General features: G+C 41.4%; 1 protein-coding gene across 1 annotated transcript in view; it reads right to left on the reverse strand.

Annotated features, from left to right (window-relative positions):
* Positions 1 to 14,943, reverse strand: part of LOC145406428 (1-acyl-sn-glycerol-3-phosphate acyltransferase epsilon-like) — a gene marked incomplete at its 5' end in the record, with an annotated part of 172,538 nt that overhangs the window by 106,274 nt on the left and 51,321 nt on the right. The window contains 2 exons of the mRNA XM_080277584.1: positions 7,178 to 7,276; positions 10,031 to 10,233. Of these exons, the coding sequence (XP_080133710.1) occupies positions 7,178 to 7,276; positions 10,031 to 10,233 (302 nt within the window). The remainder of the gene's footprint in view (positions 1 to 7,177; positions 7,277 to 10,030; positions 10,234 to 14,943) is intronic.

The raw sequence follows: 14,943 nt of genomic DNA on the forward strand, positions 1-14,943 counted from the left end.
TGTAAATAAGGGAGGGGGCTTCAGAATTTCACTACACACTGTGGTTCATCTGAGTATGACAGCGTTAAGCTCAAAATCAGATGATCATCAAACTTTTATTCACAAACATGTGGTAAAAGATATTATTATGATTAAAGTGACTGTCTCCATCTTCAGTTTGGTGACTGACATTAGAAAGATTACATGAGCCAGAGAGAGAAAATAGGAAAGATATGAGTAAGAAGAGAAGGTAAAGAGGATATGCAGACTATGGGAAGGAATGACCCACACAAAATGAAATGCAGAAAATTATAGACAAAACAGGGGATGAAAATAATTAATTAAGACATTCTGCTGATGCTAATTTTCAGTAGTATAATCTGAAAGTTAAGACTATGCCACAAGGCCCCACATAGTGCATGTTAAAAACTATGGTACTCTTACTGGCTGGTTGCCACTGTTCTCAACACTGCCTCTGTCACCATCTCTCCTTGCTGCCAGGTCTGACGGCTGCTACAGGGATAAACGTAACATCCTACACAATTCACATACGCAAACATCAAAGGAAAATGTGAAAATAAATGTTGTCTAAAAAGTGATGAAAATCATAATCTACCTAAATCTAATAAAAACAATGATAAGCAAAACTAATTACTCATCCTTGTTAAGGAATGTAGAAACAATGCCGTTACCCAAAATCTTGGTAAACAGTGGTGTGCCCAGAAAGCTGAAAAGGGGGATTTTTTTTTTTTTTTTAAACTGTGCATCCCATGACTTTGGTGAGAGCAGCGAGCCCGTACAGCTAGGGGGTTTTGGGGGGTGGGGTGGGGTGGGGGTGCCATGAGCATCCCCTGAGAAAATTTTGCATTTTGGCCAATTTTATGATCATTTTGAGGCCATATGGAATGGGTATACAACATAAACATAGTATATTCTAAAGCCATTTTTAAGTACTCTGTACCAATGAGTTATGATTCAGTCTCTCCAATAACCTTACACTACTAAAATTCAAATGCTCACATTTTGATCAAACACCTTGACAACTGTAATTAACTAATAACAAATTTTATATATATATATATATATATTGCAAAAAGGGGGAGGGGCCATGGCCGCATGGCACCCCCCCTCCTCAGTACGCCGCTGTTGGTAAAGTAGGATATAATGTTAAGTGTCTAATGCAAAACCACCTGATCAGCCACACAACATCAATGATATAACTATTTCCAAATGTTCAAATTACCCTGACTAAACAATCAAAACATCATCATTATCATCTGGACCTCCTTTCCCACCACAAGGCAGGATGAGAAGCTGCAGTGTCCAGACACCCAAAGTATGCCCATTTCAATGGGCCATGCTTCTATTCACACATCATTCAAGCCCTCAAAATCCTGGCTCCATCTGACAAAAAAAAAAAATAGGTAGCTTTACATTTACCTATCTGATAGAGCCAGTCCAAATGCTGTCACATTAAAAAGGGGTACCAAAAATCCCCGCCTATGCCCTTCACACAAAATTCATCTAACCAGCTCGATCTCCTGTCAGTCTCAAAGCCTTGCCAACTTCCACACCCCTCTTCTTCACACAATCATCCACCATACCCCTCCACTTTCTTCTTGGCCTACTTCACCTTTTCCTAACTTCAAATTCGTTCAGATATACCTTTTTCATCCTTCTATTGTCACCCATTCTCTCCACATGATCATACCATCTCAGTACACTCTTTTCTATTCTGGTGTCCACAGACTTCCTCCCTCCGCATCTTTCATAAATCACATCACTCCGTATTCTGTGCACTCCCTGTACTCCACATACACTCCTCAGCAGTCCCATCTCCAATGCTCTTACTCTTTGACTTTTCATTTTCATGCAACACTATAGTCTCACACCCATTGGTTGAAGTTGGCACTAACACTCCTTCATGTAAGCCTCGTGCTGCTACAACACTCAAGCCTCTGTTTCTTATCAAGGCTTTCATACCACCAGCTACTTTCCTTCCTTGTGTCACTCTACTTTCCACTTCTTTTGCACATTTTCCTCTCTTTTCTATTACTGTACCCAGGTATTTGAACTCTCCCCAACTCCAGTCTCTCTCCATTCCCTGTAACATCACACTGGGAGTCACCTTCTCTCAATAACCACCACTTTACTCTTTTCTATACTCTCGAGGCACAATGCCCACAGAAATGTACACAATTTTGCATTAGCCTACTAAGCTCTTGTGCAGTATTTGCAATTATCATCAGCATACAACAGATTTCAGGTATTACATCCATCATCATTCATTACCAAGCCCATCCCACTCTCCATTACTTGTGTTTTTACTCCTCTTATTACCCCATCCATATATATATATATATATATATATATCTATATATATACTGAACAACCACGGGGACATCACACAACCTTGCTGTATGCCCACAGTGATCGCGAACCATCCACTTAATTGCCCACTTACCTTTACACATGCCTCACTACCATCATAAAAACTCTTAATGGCACCTAGCAGCTTACCATTTACACCACACATGTGCAAAACCTTCAACAATCCTTCTCTGGCTACTTTGTCGTATGCTTTTTTCAGAGCCATAAATGCCATAAACACTTTATAGTCCTTCTCACAAGCCTTCTCAACTATCTGTCTCACTATAAATATCTGATCCATACACCCTCTGCCACTTCTAAAGCCACCCTGTTCGTTACTCACAAGGCCTTCTGATATCTCTCTTACTTTCCTCTGTAATAGTTCTTCCATATACCTTCCCTACAACACTCAAAAGACTTTTGCCACAATAATTCTTGCACTCATTTCACTCACTTTTATTTTTGTACAGGGGTGCAAAGATTGCCCTTTTCCACCCTACTGGCAGTTTCACTCATCCATGCCTTCTTACATAGCTCCAACAACCACTTCATTCCACTCTCTCCACTACACTTGATCATCTCTGCATACACCTCATCAACTCCAGCTGCTTTCCCATTTTACAGAAGCTTCACAGCGTTCGTCACCTACGCAAGTGTCACATTTACTGGCACTGCATTCCTTCTCTGTACACCCCTAGAACCAATCATGATAACAGTCGCTTTGCTCTCTCCATTCCCATCCATCAGACTTTCAAAAAATTCTTTCCATCTGGTCCTTACTTCATCCCCACTAGTTAATAGTTAACCACTTACGGTGCATCCTTCACCCTTTCACATTTCACTGCCTCTTCTACACTTCCACATCTCTTTCTGGAAAAACATCCTATTTTCAGAGTAACCTGCATTCACTTTTCTTTGAAGATCATCATTTACCACTTCCTTTTTCCTCTTCATTAGTCTCTTTATGTGCTTCTTGCTCTAATTATATACATTTTCTAGTCATCTGAACCCCTATCCTGTATTGACTCTAGCCACTTCTTCTTTTCCTCCACTGCTCTCTTAACCTCTTCATCCCACCATGCCGTACCTTTCTTCTTTGTTGATGCTCTTGCCACACCACACACCTCTTTATTAATCCTAACTACACAGTTCTTATATGCATTCCACATGCTGTCCAGATCCATTTAATTCCAAATCACTGGTTCTAAGCCCACCCCTATTTTGGCCCAGCATTCACTTGCCATTTCTTTGATCCCCAGCTTCTCGACTCTGACTCTCTCTCCCTGACTGCTCCTCTCTCTCTCTCTTGGTCCACCTCACTCCTCTCAGCTTGATCCTGGATATCACAATCATATGATCTGACAAACCTCCACATCGTTCTCTCACTGCCCTTGTATCAGCAACACTTTCCAGCATCGATTTCTCTATGAACACATACGCATGCAGGCTCCTTTCAACACGATCCCCATTCCCTGTATACCATGTATATTTATGTGCATCTTTGTTTTTGAAATATGAATTACACATGCACAACCTCCTTTCCTGACACATGTCCATTAGTCACTTCCCACTATCATTCTCTCTTGGTACTCCATTATCATTATCATCCAGACCTCCTTTCCTACCCTAGGGCAGGGTAAGGAGTAGCAATGTCCAGCCAGACTAAGTCTGCCCAATCCAATGGGCCACACTTCAATTCACTCATCATTCACCACATTCTGAAGCTTCACATTAACGTATCTGATACAATCAATCCAGATGCTGTCACGCTGAAATGGGGTGCCAAATCCCTGATTATGCACTTCTTCTCACAACGTTCATCCAGCCAGCTCGATCTCTTGTCAGTCCCCTAGCCTCACTGACTTCCATACATCTCTTCCTCACTCACTCATCCATCATACCCCTCCACCTTCTCCTTGGCTACCTCGCCTCCTTCCTCCTTCAAATTCGCTCAGATATACCTTTTTCACCTCTCTATTGTTATCCATTCCTTCCACATGACCATACCATCTCAGTACACTCTCTTCGATTCTGGTGTCCACCGACTTCCTCACTCCACATCTTTCACGAATCACACTGTTTCGTACCCTACCCACTCTCTGTACTCCACATACACTCAATCCTCGTAAATTGCATGTTCATAAATCACGGCTAGGTGGCCGTCAGACGGCCGGCAACCTTAAATCACTGTTAAGTCACGAAAATTGCGGATCTAGGCACCCAAGTGGGCCTTTTCTAAGGAGAACCATAAACCACGGCATTCAAACTGAAAATCGTGACCCAACAATCAATCACCAGCGTCCCTGGTGGCATATGTGCATACTAATGCCGCCATGTTGTTGTTGTTCTTGTCCCACCAGTCCGCACACTACAGACCGTCGCCGTGGAGTATGAGAGTTACCTGCCTTTTTTGTGCAACTTCCCCCCACCTCCTACCTGCCATGGCCCCTCCCGACCCCCCGATGAAGCGCTCTAAGCAATATGGCGTCAAGAAGCTGCCGCAGTTGTTGTACAGTCAATGTTTGGAGCTCATTCGTCGTGTTGAGAAGGGAGAGAAGTTTTCAAAGCTGGCGAAAGAGTTTGGGAAGAACAAGTGCTGAGAGGTTCTAAGTTTTTCCCAACACCACCCCACTCCATTCACTTAAGCAATTTCGTCATAGGATTAAGGTGAGATCCTATAACATGGCTTATTTCTATTTAAAATATGCACTGAACATTCCTAAATTTGTATGTCTGTGTTTGATGGTGCCTAGACAGGTGTAGGTAGGGTGCTGTGGGGGTGGGTTGGCCAAAGTCCAGACCCAAATTAATTTTTCACATGAGTTATTATTCATAAATCACGGAATTCGTAAATCACGGCAGTGGTCCAGACCCAAATTGCTGCGATTTAAGAGGATTGAGTGTACATTCCTCAGCAGTCCCATCACCACTGCTCTCACTCCTGACTTTTTCATTTTCATGCTACACCATAGTCTCACTTCCATATGTTAAAGTTGGCACTAACACTCCTTCAAGTAAGCCTCGTCCAGCTGCAACACTCAAGTCTCTGTTTCTTATCAAGGCCTTCATAGCACCAACTACTTTCCTTCCTTGTGTCACTCTACTGTCCACTTCTTTTGCACATTCTCCTCTCTTTTCTATCACTGTACCCTGAGATTTGAACTCTCTCACCAACTCCAGTCTCTCTCTGTTCACCGCAACACCACACTGGGAGTCACCTTCTCTCTCAATAACCATCACTTTACTCTTTTCAACATTTATTCTCAAAGCAAGACACTCACGGACATCAGCAAAATTCTGCACTAGTCTAACAAGTTCTTCTCGGGTATTTGCAATTACTACTGCATCATCACCATTCAACAAATTGGAGATATTCCATCCATCACCATACATTACCAACGCCATCCCGCTCTCCATTACTCGTATTTTTACTCCTCTCATCACCCCATCTGTGTACAAGTTGAACAACCATAGGAACATCAAACAACCTTGTCTTATGCCCACACCAATCGTGAACCATTCACTGAGATGTCCATTTACCCTTACACATGCTTCACTACCATCATAAAAACTCTAGACAGCACCTTGCAGCCTACCATCTACACTAGACATGAACAAAATCTTCCACAGTCCTTCTCTGTCTACTTTGTCATATGCTTTTTCCAGATCCATGAATGCCGTAAACACCTTACAGTACTTCTCACAAGCCTTCTCCACTATCTGTCTTACTGCAATTACTGGTAATTAATCCACACATCCACCGCCATTCCTAAAGCCAACCTGTTCATCACTCATTAGGACTTCCGATATCTCTCTTACTTTATCATAATTCTTCCATATACCTTCCCTACCACACTCAATAAACTTATGCCACAATAATTCTTGCACTTACTTTGCTCACCTTTATTTTAGTACTGGGGTACAATCACAGCCTTTTTCCACTCTGCTGGGACAGTTTCACTCATCGATGCCTTCTTACATACCTCCAACAAGCACATCATTCTGCTCTCTCCACTACACTTTAAGCATCTCTGCATACACCTCATCAACCCTAGCTGTTTTCCCATGCTTCAGCCACTTCACAGCGTTTGTCACCTGTGCGAGTGTTACATTTCCTGGCACCGCATTCCTTCTCTGCACACCCCCAAAACCAATCATGTTTACTGCCACTCTGCTCTCTCTATTCCCATTCACTAGGCTTTCAAAATATTCTTTCCATCTGGTCCTTGCTTCATCCCCAAGGGTTAAGAATCTACCACTTACATCCTTCACACTTCCACATTTCTTTCCACTGTCACTTCTACATTTCTGTACCTCTTTCCAGAATAACTTGCCATTTTCAGAGTAATTTGAATTTATTTTCCTTCCTAGATTACCACTTGCCTCCTCCTTGTTTCCTCTTCACTAGTCTCTTTATGTGCCTCTTCCTCTCAATATATTCAGCTCTTATTTCAACTTAACTCCATTATTACTCATTATATCATTCACAGGACCAGTGGCTACTCTCTTATTCATGTTGCCCATTACAAACACTTTATAACTCCTAGGCATTTCTCCTACCATGTCATCCACGTCATCCCAAAACCTGTCTTTCTCTGTATCGCTTCTGTCATCACACGGTGCATACGCTGCAATCACTGCCACTTTCACCTTCTCAAACTTGAACCTGATATACATACATCTCGAGCTGACACATCTATAGTCTCTCACTCTATAAGTAAATAATACAAATGGATCAATATCATGTATATGGTATATAATTTTAAAAACAACTGTTTATATTACGAAAAACAAAACCTTCTATTAAGAAATAAAGCACTGTACTTACTTTCAAGTTATTATCTCTGGCAAACTGTTCAGATTTTTCAATGACTTTCGGAGTGCCTGGGTAGTAACGAGTTCCCTCTGGGAAAATAATCAACCAGGTCTGAAAAAAAAAAAAATCCATATGGTAATGGTTAACAGCTACTTCTCATATTACCTTCTATGATGTATAGGGGTCCAGAGCTACACTACTTAGTAGACTTATCTCAGACCACAGTAATTCATACCCTCTAATATACTTTCTATAAACACAGCATGTTCCAATCCATGTACTTTCAGTCATGTGATAACATTTTGTTCACTTCATATATAAAGGTTCCAAAATGCTTGCATGCATAAGCCTTGGTCCCCTAACTGCAGCCCTCCATGCTCATCTTTGTATTGTAACCTTTACAATGTAAAGGCTCCAAACTGCTTGCATACGTCAGCCTTGATCACATAATGGTGGCTCTCCACATTGCTCAATCTCTGGCAGCCTCCCCATTCAGTCCCTTATCCCTGAGGTTGCGATCTGTGATGCCATCCCGGGTCTTTTCCAGTCTGGCTCTTGTAACCCTATCCCCGACGTTCACGTCTCACCTTCCACACCCAACTGTCATCCTTCATTCTCTCCACATGCACAAACCATCTCAATCTACCCCTCCTCTTCACAACACCAATACACTCCAGTCCAATCCTTCCTCTCAACTCTTCCATCATAAACCTAGCCCCCCCCCCCCCAGGCCTCGCATTCAAAGACACACTACACAACATACACATCCACCTAATCACTGCCATTTCTGTACGTTTGAGCCAATGAATATCCTGCACTAATGTGCGGATACGTCTGAGTTTACTAACATCCTACACTGATGTGCTGAATAAAATCTGTTACGACTTTTACTGCACATAAAGTACAGTAAACCTTCAAGTAACAACACTTCCATTAGTGATGATTCATATTTATATATAAGAAGTTAGGAACTGATTCAAGTTACTCGTATTGTATTTGTATTTATGAACCTTCAAGTAACAATACTTCCATTTGTGATGATTCATATTTATATAAAAGAAGTTAGGAACTGATTCAAGTTATTCATGTTGTATTTGTATTTATGAACCTTCAAGTAACAACACTTCCATTTGTGATGATTCATATTTATATAAAAGAAGTTAGGAACTGATTCAAGTTACTCATATTGTATTTGTATTTATGATGAAATTTAGACATTCAAGATTAATTAGGTGAGAAAAGAGAAACATACTTCATGAGTTGCATCACTTAATGGCACTGACCGCATTAATCAGGTTTCACGTGGTCAAGACTGCAGCCTTACATCAGTTAAGGGCACAGGCAACAGTGCTCAGTTCTGATAAATCCCCTTCCAAAACAACAAGTGAAGCATAGTGTAGCATATCACACAATATTTAACCCCTAACTGCCAGGAGTCAATCAGAACTGTCAAAAAATTGGTTGCTGGGCAGAGCCGGGTGTTGGTCGAAACCACACTTTTTTTCGCACCACAGTTTGAAGTGGCTGTCACTTTGTCTCGTTACCAAAAGCTAGGAAGGGACTCCCACCGGCTGAGCCAACCATACCTCAGTCGTCTCTGTGACTCTGCCAAGTGTAAGACGATCTTTTGTTAACCATTCTCATCTGATTCTGTTCCTGCCTCATGTGGACTTTTGCCTTATCCACCCCTGCCAAGCTTCTTTCCAAGGAGAGGACTCAGTGATGGCATCACAGGGCATGCCTTGGACACCACTGTGTCTAGTTTATCTAGTAATGGAGAACTTATCATTGGTGAGACCAAAGCCATAGTTGGGGTCGTGGGCAGATGCACAAACACGAGCTGATCTTGTGACAAAAATTAGTCCTCTTCCTCAAGTCATTACTCATCAATGCAATGACCTACAGTCCTGGGGATACTTTCATTTACAAGAAGAACTGATGAGTAATATGGCCTTTAATTTATTTCCCTAACTGCTATAGTTTCCGAGATATTAAGGTTTGAAAACAGGCAGTTAACAGGAAAATTCCCATGGTGAGTGAACAATGGCGCTATAAATAGCCCAGCTTGGAGGGGTAAAGGACAATATAACACTGAAAAATGAGCAGAACTAAGAGATCAAGTGAATGGCTGTGCAGGTAACTTGTGTGTGCATTCTGTGTACCCTTATTTTTATGACTGTACCGATCCAGCTCTCACCAAAACAGCATGTGAAGAGAAGCATCATAGTGACAATATTTACAGACAATACAACATTCACAAAGTGTGGAATAATGAGATTCAGCAAACTGCTGTGCAGGTACCAAGTACGTGCATTCTGTGTATCCTTTCTTTTACAAAAAAATGTGTTTATGTGCAGTAGAACGTGAGTAAAACCAGGATGAATTATTATGTTAACTTAGTAACGGATAAGCGGATAATGGCTGCTTTCAGGATGGAATGAATAAGGAATTAATTAAGTACTTGCCCAACATTCATTGATAACAGTTATGCGTGGTGACAGGAGCTGAAATGAAAGAACAAAGCATGATAACCGAAAAATACAAGAGGCAGAAATACGATCACACGCACTGGTGATCGAACATTGATGTGTGCAGCAGCTAGACAGTGCATGTATGGTCCAGCTGATCAAAGAATGACTCATGCATTTATATTTTTTGTACTTGTTCAGTAAAAATATAGGATTCACAATGCAACGAATCACTTTACTTTGGAAAACTGAGGAAAACACGTCTATCATAAATCAAAGGTTTGTTGTACGGTATAAGAGATGCAATCTGACTGCAGAAACTTTGTATCATTCTGCAAATCAATGATGACAGCTAGGTGAATTATGTATTAATACTTGGATCACATCACTCCTTTACCGGTATTTTGGGGTTCTTCAGGTAGGACAGGGAACGGATCATCTTGTCTTGATTGAATTTGCCACGTTTAACGTAGATACAACCATGCGTATAGAAGTAGTGGCCGTAGAGAGGGATCAGTTGCAGGGTGTCTTTCATCACATAACGAAGATGGCCTATGGATCCTGCACGCACTGACACCATGTTCCCCACCAGCCAGTCAACTGTAAATAAATGCATCAGATCATTACATATCAGGGACACAGTTCTTAAAGAAATATATTACAGTATATATATATATCTATCTATCTATCGCCAGACGCCTCAATCCCGTTTGGGGTGGCCACAAACAAATCCCCTCCAAGTCGCCCTGTCCCCCGCCATTTCACTGCCCTGCTCCCAACTCACACCCCCCTCTCTCATATACCTCTCCACCCCATCCCTCCATCTCATCCTCGGCCTCCCCCTCCCTCTTCCCCCCTCCACCTCACTCACATACACTCTCTTCGTCAGTCTTTCACCCTCCATCCTCTCCACATGGCCAAACCACCTCAGTGTGTTCCTCATAACGCTCCCTATCACATCCACATCCACACCACAACGCTCCTTTATATCCTCATTCGTCAGCCTATCCCTCCATGTGACTCCATAGGCTCCTCTTAAATAACTCATTTCCACTGCTTTCACTCTTGACTTGTGTCCTTCCAACAACGTCCAAGCTTCACTTCCGTACGTAAGAGTTGGTATCACAATACTGTCATGTAGTAACTTTTTCACTTCCATGCTCACTTCCCTGTTTCTTATCACTGCTTTCAAAGAACCAGCAACCTTTCTTCCCTGCTGTACCCTTTCAAGCACTTCACCCTCCAAACCTCCATCCTTACTCATCACACTACCCAAGTAGAGATATATATATATATATATATATATATATATATATATATATATATATATGTTCATTCATCATTCATTAATCCTACGTAGCCCCATGAGGAGTGTAGGAAACCGGGCTAGGCATGTTGGTCCTGACAATTAAGATCAGTTTAACCAGCCTCAATCATCTGTGATTGACACTATGTTAGCAATAAACCCTAATCATCCCTTGGATATAAACCTTCACTGGCTCAATCCAACTGGAGCGCCATAATTACCCAGTTAACCACCAGAAGCCAAAATTTGGTTATATGGTTACCATCCAGCATAGTAAATGGTTTCCTGGTGCACAGGAGCCATTTGGCTTGTCACTCAGCGTAGAGTCACCCACAGGCAGAAAAAGAAGAAAGAATGAAGGAAAGACAGAAGCAGCGGTGTAGTCACCCATAGGCAGAAGGACGAGAAAAGAATGAAAAAAAAAAGACAAGAGGATGGAAGGAAAGAAGGATGGAGGAGAGGAAAGGGCAGACACCTGAGAGCAGCACTACACTAAGTTAGTGTATCCATCCATCCATCATCCAATCCTACATTGCCCCATGAGAAGCGTAAGAGCCCGGGTCTAGGAAGTTGGTCAAGACGATTAAGATGAGAGTGACCAGCCTCAATCATCCCTGAGTGGCATTACATAAGCAATCAACCCCAACCACCCCTTGGATAGAAACCTTCACATCCGACTGGAGCGCAATAATTACCCACTAAACCACCAGGCGGAGTTAGTGAATTACATATATATATATATATTGGTGGCAGGTGGTGGCGACCATCATCCACTCCCTTGACGTAGTGCTGCCTACTTCTTCCTTAGCCTTTATCATTCTTTTTCTGTGCCTGCCTTCCTCTCTCCCTATTTCTTCCATCTTTTCTTTCACTTCTTATTGCTTTTCCTTCCTTTACAGGTGGCTTTACACTGACTGACAAGCCAAATGGATTCCTGTAAGCCAAGAAACCATTTCCAACGCTGGGTGGTAACTATATAAACAAACCATATGTGCTCCCTACGTGTCTACATGTGGGTTGGTGGTGCCCCTCCCCGTAAAACAAATAACTCAAAGTCAAATGGCCATCCCTTACAGGAATATGGGGTCTGGCAATAGAGAGATAGATTGATAGATGACCTTTTTTTTAGGAAGGGGATTTCGGAATATGAAAACTAAAAGTAAGCAGAGCATGACCAGAGATGAAGGGGTCAACTGAGTCAAGCTCCACATCCGATATGCACCTGCAACCAACAGGGGACAAGATCAAGTCAAGGACATATCCCGAGACATGAGTAAGATCACTCACATGATTGAAAAATTTATTCTGGATGATCAACTCAAGGAATTCTGAAGAAAATAGTTCTGACTGCGGACTGTCAACCCAATAATTGAAATCACCACAAACAAGAAGTCCTCCAAATTTAAGAGAAAACACTTCAAGAAACCGCCCAAACTCCTCCATAAAACCTCGATCTGTGCCCAGATGACCTGGTCGATAGACAATTGCAATTCTAAAGATATTCTGATGGAAATTTATTAATACTTCCATAAATTCAAATGAAGATGGGGTCAGGTCTGAGTCTATGAGAGAAATGTTTGCAAGTGCTGCTGAGTAGATGAGTGCTACACCTCCTCCTGGATAGTCAGCAGCAGGTCTGGGAATACTTATAATACAATGTGTCTTAGGCAAAGCACCACGAGTAATATTAATATCAGACATACAACCAGGTTTCAGTCACGCACAAAATGTCAAGCTCATACTGATTTAGGGCTTCATTAATATAGTTCATCTTATTACGGATGTAACGAATAATTAAAAAGACCCATCCTTAACTGATTCAAGAAGGACATAGAGAGTTTTTTGAATGGTCGAAACTGGTGTTTTCAATCAATCTATGCATATGAGAAATCACAATTGGACAGTCTCTACTAGATCCAAAATGGGCAACTGACTGTGAATTAGTGTCAGCTTCTTGATGCCTTAACCCCTACACCACGGGGTTGTTTTTGCGCTCCCTGCACATCCCGTGAGGATAATCGCGCTCCGACTGACTTTTTTAACCCCTTAACCGCGGGGCATCACTTTTGTGATGCTTGGGAGCAAGGGATCATACCGTGGGGCATCACTTTTGCGATTCTGTGTTATTTTGAATTCGCCCAGGCTTTCAAGTAGTGGCTTGTATCATCTATCAGTACTGCCAATGTCCAACATTAGTCAGCACTCCTAATCTCATCTGTACTCCCATTCACTGTTGACAATTTAGTCATTTCTCCCCGTTCTTGACTCCCCTCCCTACCTCCCTTTCATTACCCTCTCCTCTCGCCTGCCCGGCCATGCTACACTAAGTAAATCTTCCCTGGAATTTTCCACTGATTTCATCCATTGAAATAAGCCCTATGACCTATTCTACCAAATAATATATACAAGAAAGAAATAAGGTAAGTGGTAGTGCCATACACCTGGAATTGGCTAATTATCACCTTACAACACCTCACGTGCACTCGTTCGCTAATTTTCGGTGTTTATTTCCCCTTGAAATATGCAGTATAATCTATTCTCGTAATAAAAATATACATAAGAAAGGAAGGGAGAAGCCTAAGTGATATTTCTATTCACCTGGAACTACCTAATTATTGCAGGCCACCACACTGTATTCTACGCTAAGTAAATCTTCCCTGGAATTTTTCACTGATTTCATCCATTGAAATAAGCCCTATGCCCTATTCTTATACCAAATAATATATACCAAATAGAAATAAGGTAAGTGAGAGTGCCATACACCTGGAATTGACTAATTATCACCTGACAACACCTCATGTGCACTCGTTCGCTAATTTTCGCTGTTTATTTCCCCTTGAAATATGCTGTATAATCAATTCTCGTAATAAAAAAAATATATAAGGAGGGAAAAGAGAAGCCTAAGTGATATTTACATTCACCTGGAACTACCTAATTTATAATGTATTGTCTAGATTTCCTGCCAATCATTTCACAGCTATATATTAGCAGCTCTCAAGAGGCTGACGTTGGCAGTAATGCATTCTCCCTAGGTAGGCCACCCCGGCCCACCACTATCAGTTTACTGTCATCTTTCAAGGTGAAAGTACGTCGGATTCGCTCCTGCTAACTTCCTTTGCTTTTTAGCCCCATGCAAAGGGCCATGTGACCTCTACCCCCTACTAAACCTCGTGTGGAAAGAGGTAAAGAGCTGACAATTAATAGAGAGTGACTACAATCTTTCTGGTGAGTAAAACAGGGCAAGTGGAATTGCAAATAATGTGTAAACAGCAAGTGAAAGAAATGAATGTAAATATATGTGAACAGTGGAAATAGTTTTATAAGTTACTTCAGGTGACAGTGCATAACAGTGTAATTAAAATTGAAATGTATATAATTTAACCCGCCCAATCCCGACGTTTTCTGAGCTTTGGTCCGCCCCAGTCCCGGCTTTTTTGGACCATTTTTTTTTTTGCTCAAATATTCGCTTTTGGTCAGAAACCAAGGAAAATCACAAAGAAAGGTGTCCCTTGGGTCCAGAAATGGCTTACCTGGAGCACGTAAGTTTGACAGGTACTGCCATGCTCTATGAGTAGTCTTTTCGCCGTACGTTTTCTATGGTGGCACGGGTACTCTGAACTGATTCAGTATACGTTTATTATCATGTATTCATATGTTGGAAATATGTATACCAGAAGTATATTGGGTTTTATACAGAAAAAAATGAGAAATAAAGTATGTACCATTGTGCGACCCTAGCAAAATCGGTCGATTATGTCACCGATGGATAACAAACATCGTTATTTCATCAGCTATTGTATTTTTTCATGTTCCATATTACTTCCACAATAACATCATACCATTTTCAACTTTACATAATTGTTTGTACATATTTTGAGGCATTATGGCAAGAATTAGCATAAAAGTAGCGCTTATTTACCAAGTGAGATCATTTTATTTCATGCTTTTTTCAACTCAGATTCTATTTTTCCACCTTTTAGATTACTTATCATATATAACCCACT

The sequence above is a fragment of the Coenobita brevimanus genome, chromosome 70 (genome assembly GCF_032717465.1).
Source record: "Coenobita brevimanus isolate Jiangsu-jjx chromosome 70, ASM3271746v2, whole genome shotgun sequence".
NCBI lineage: Eukaryota > Metazoa > Arthropoda > Malacostraca > Decapoda > Coenobitidae > Coenobita > Coenobita brevimanus.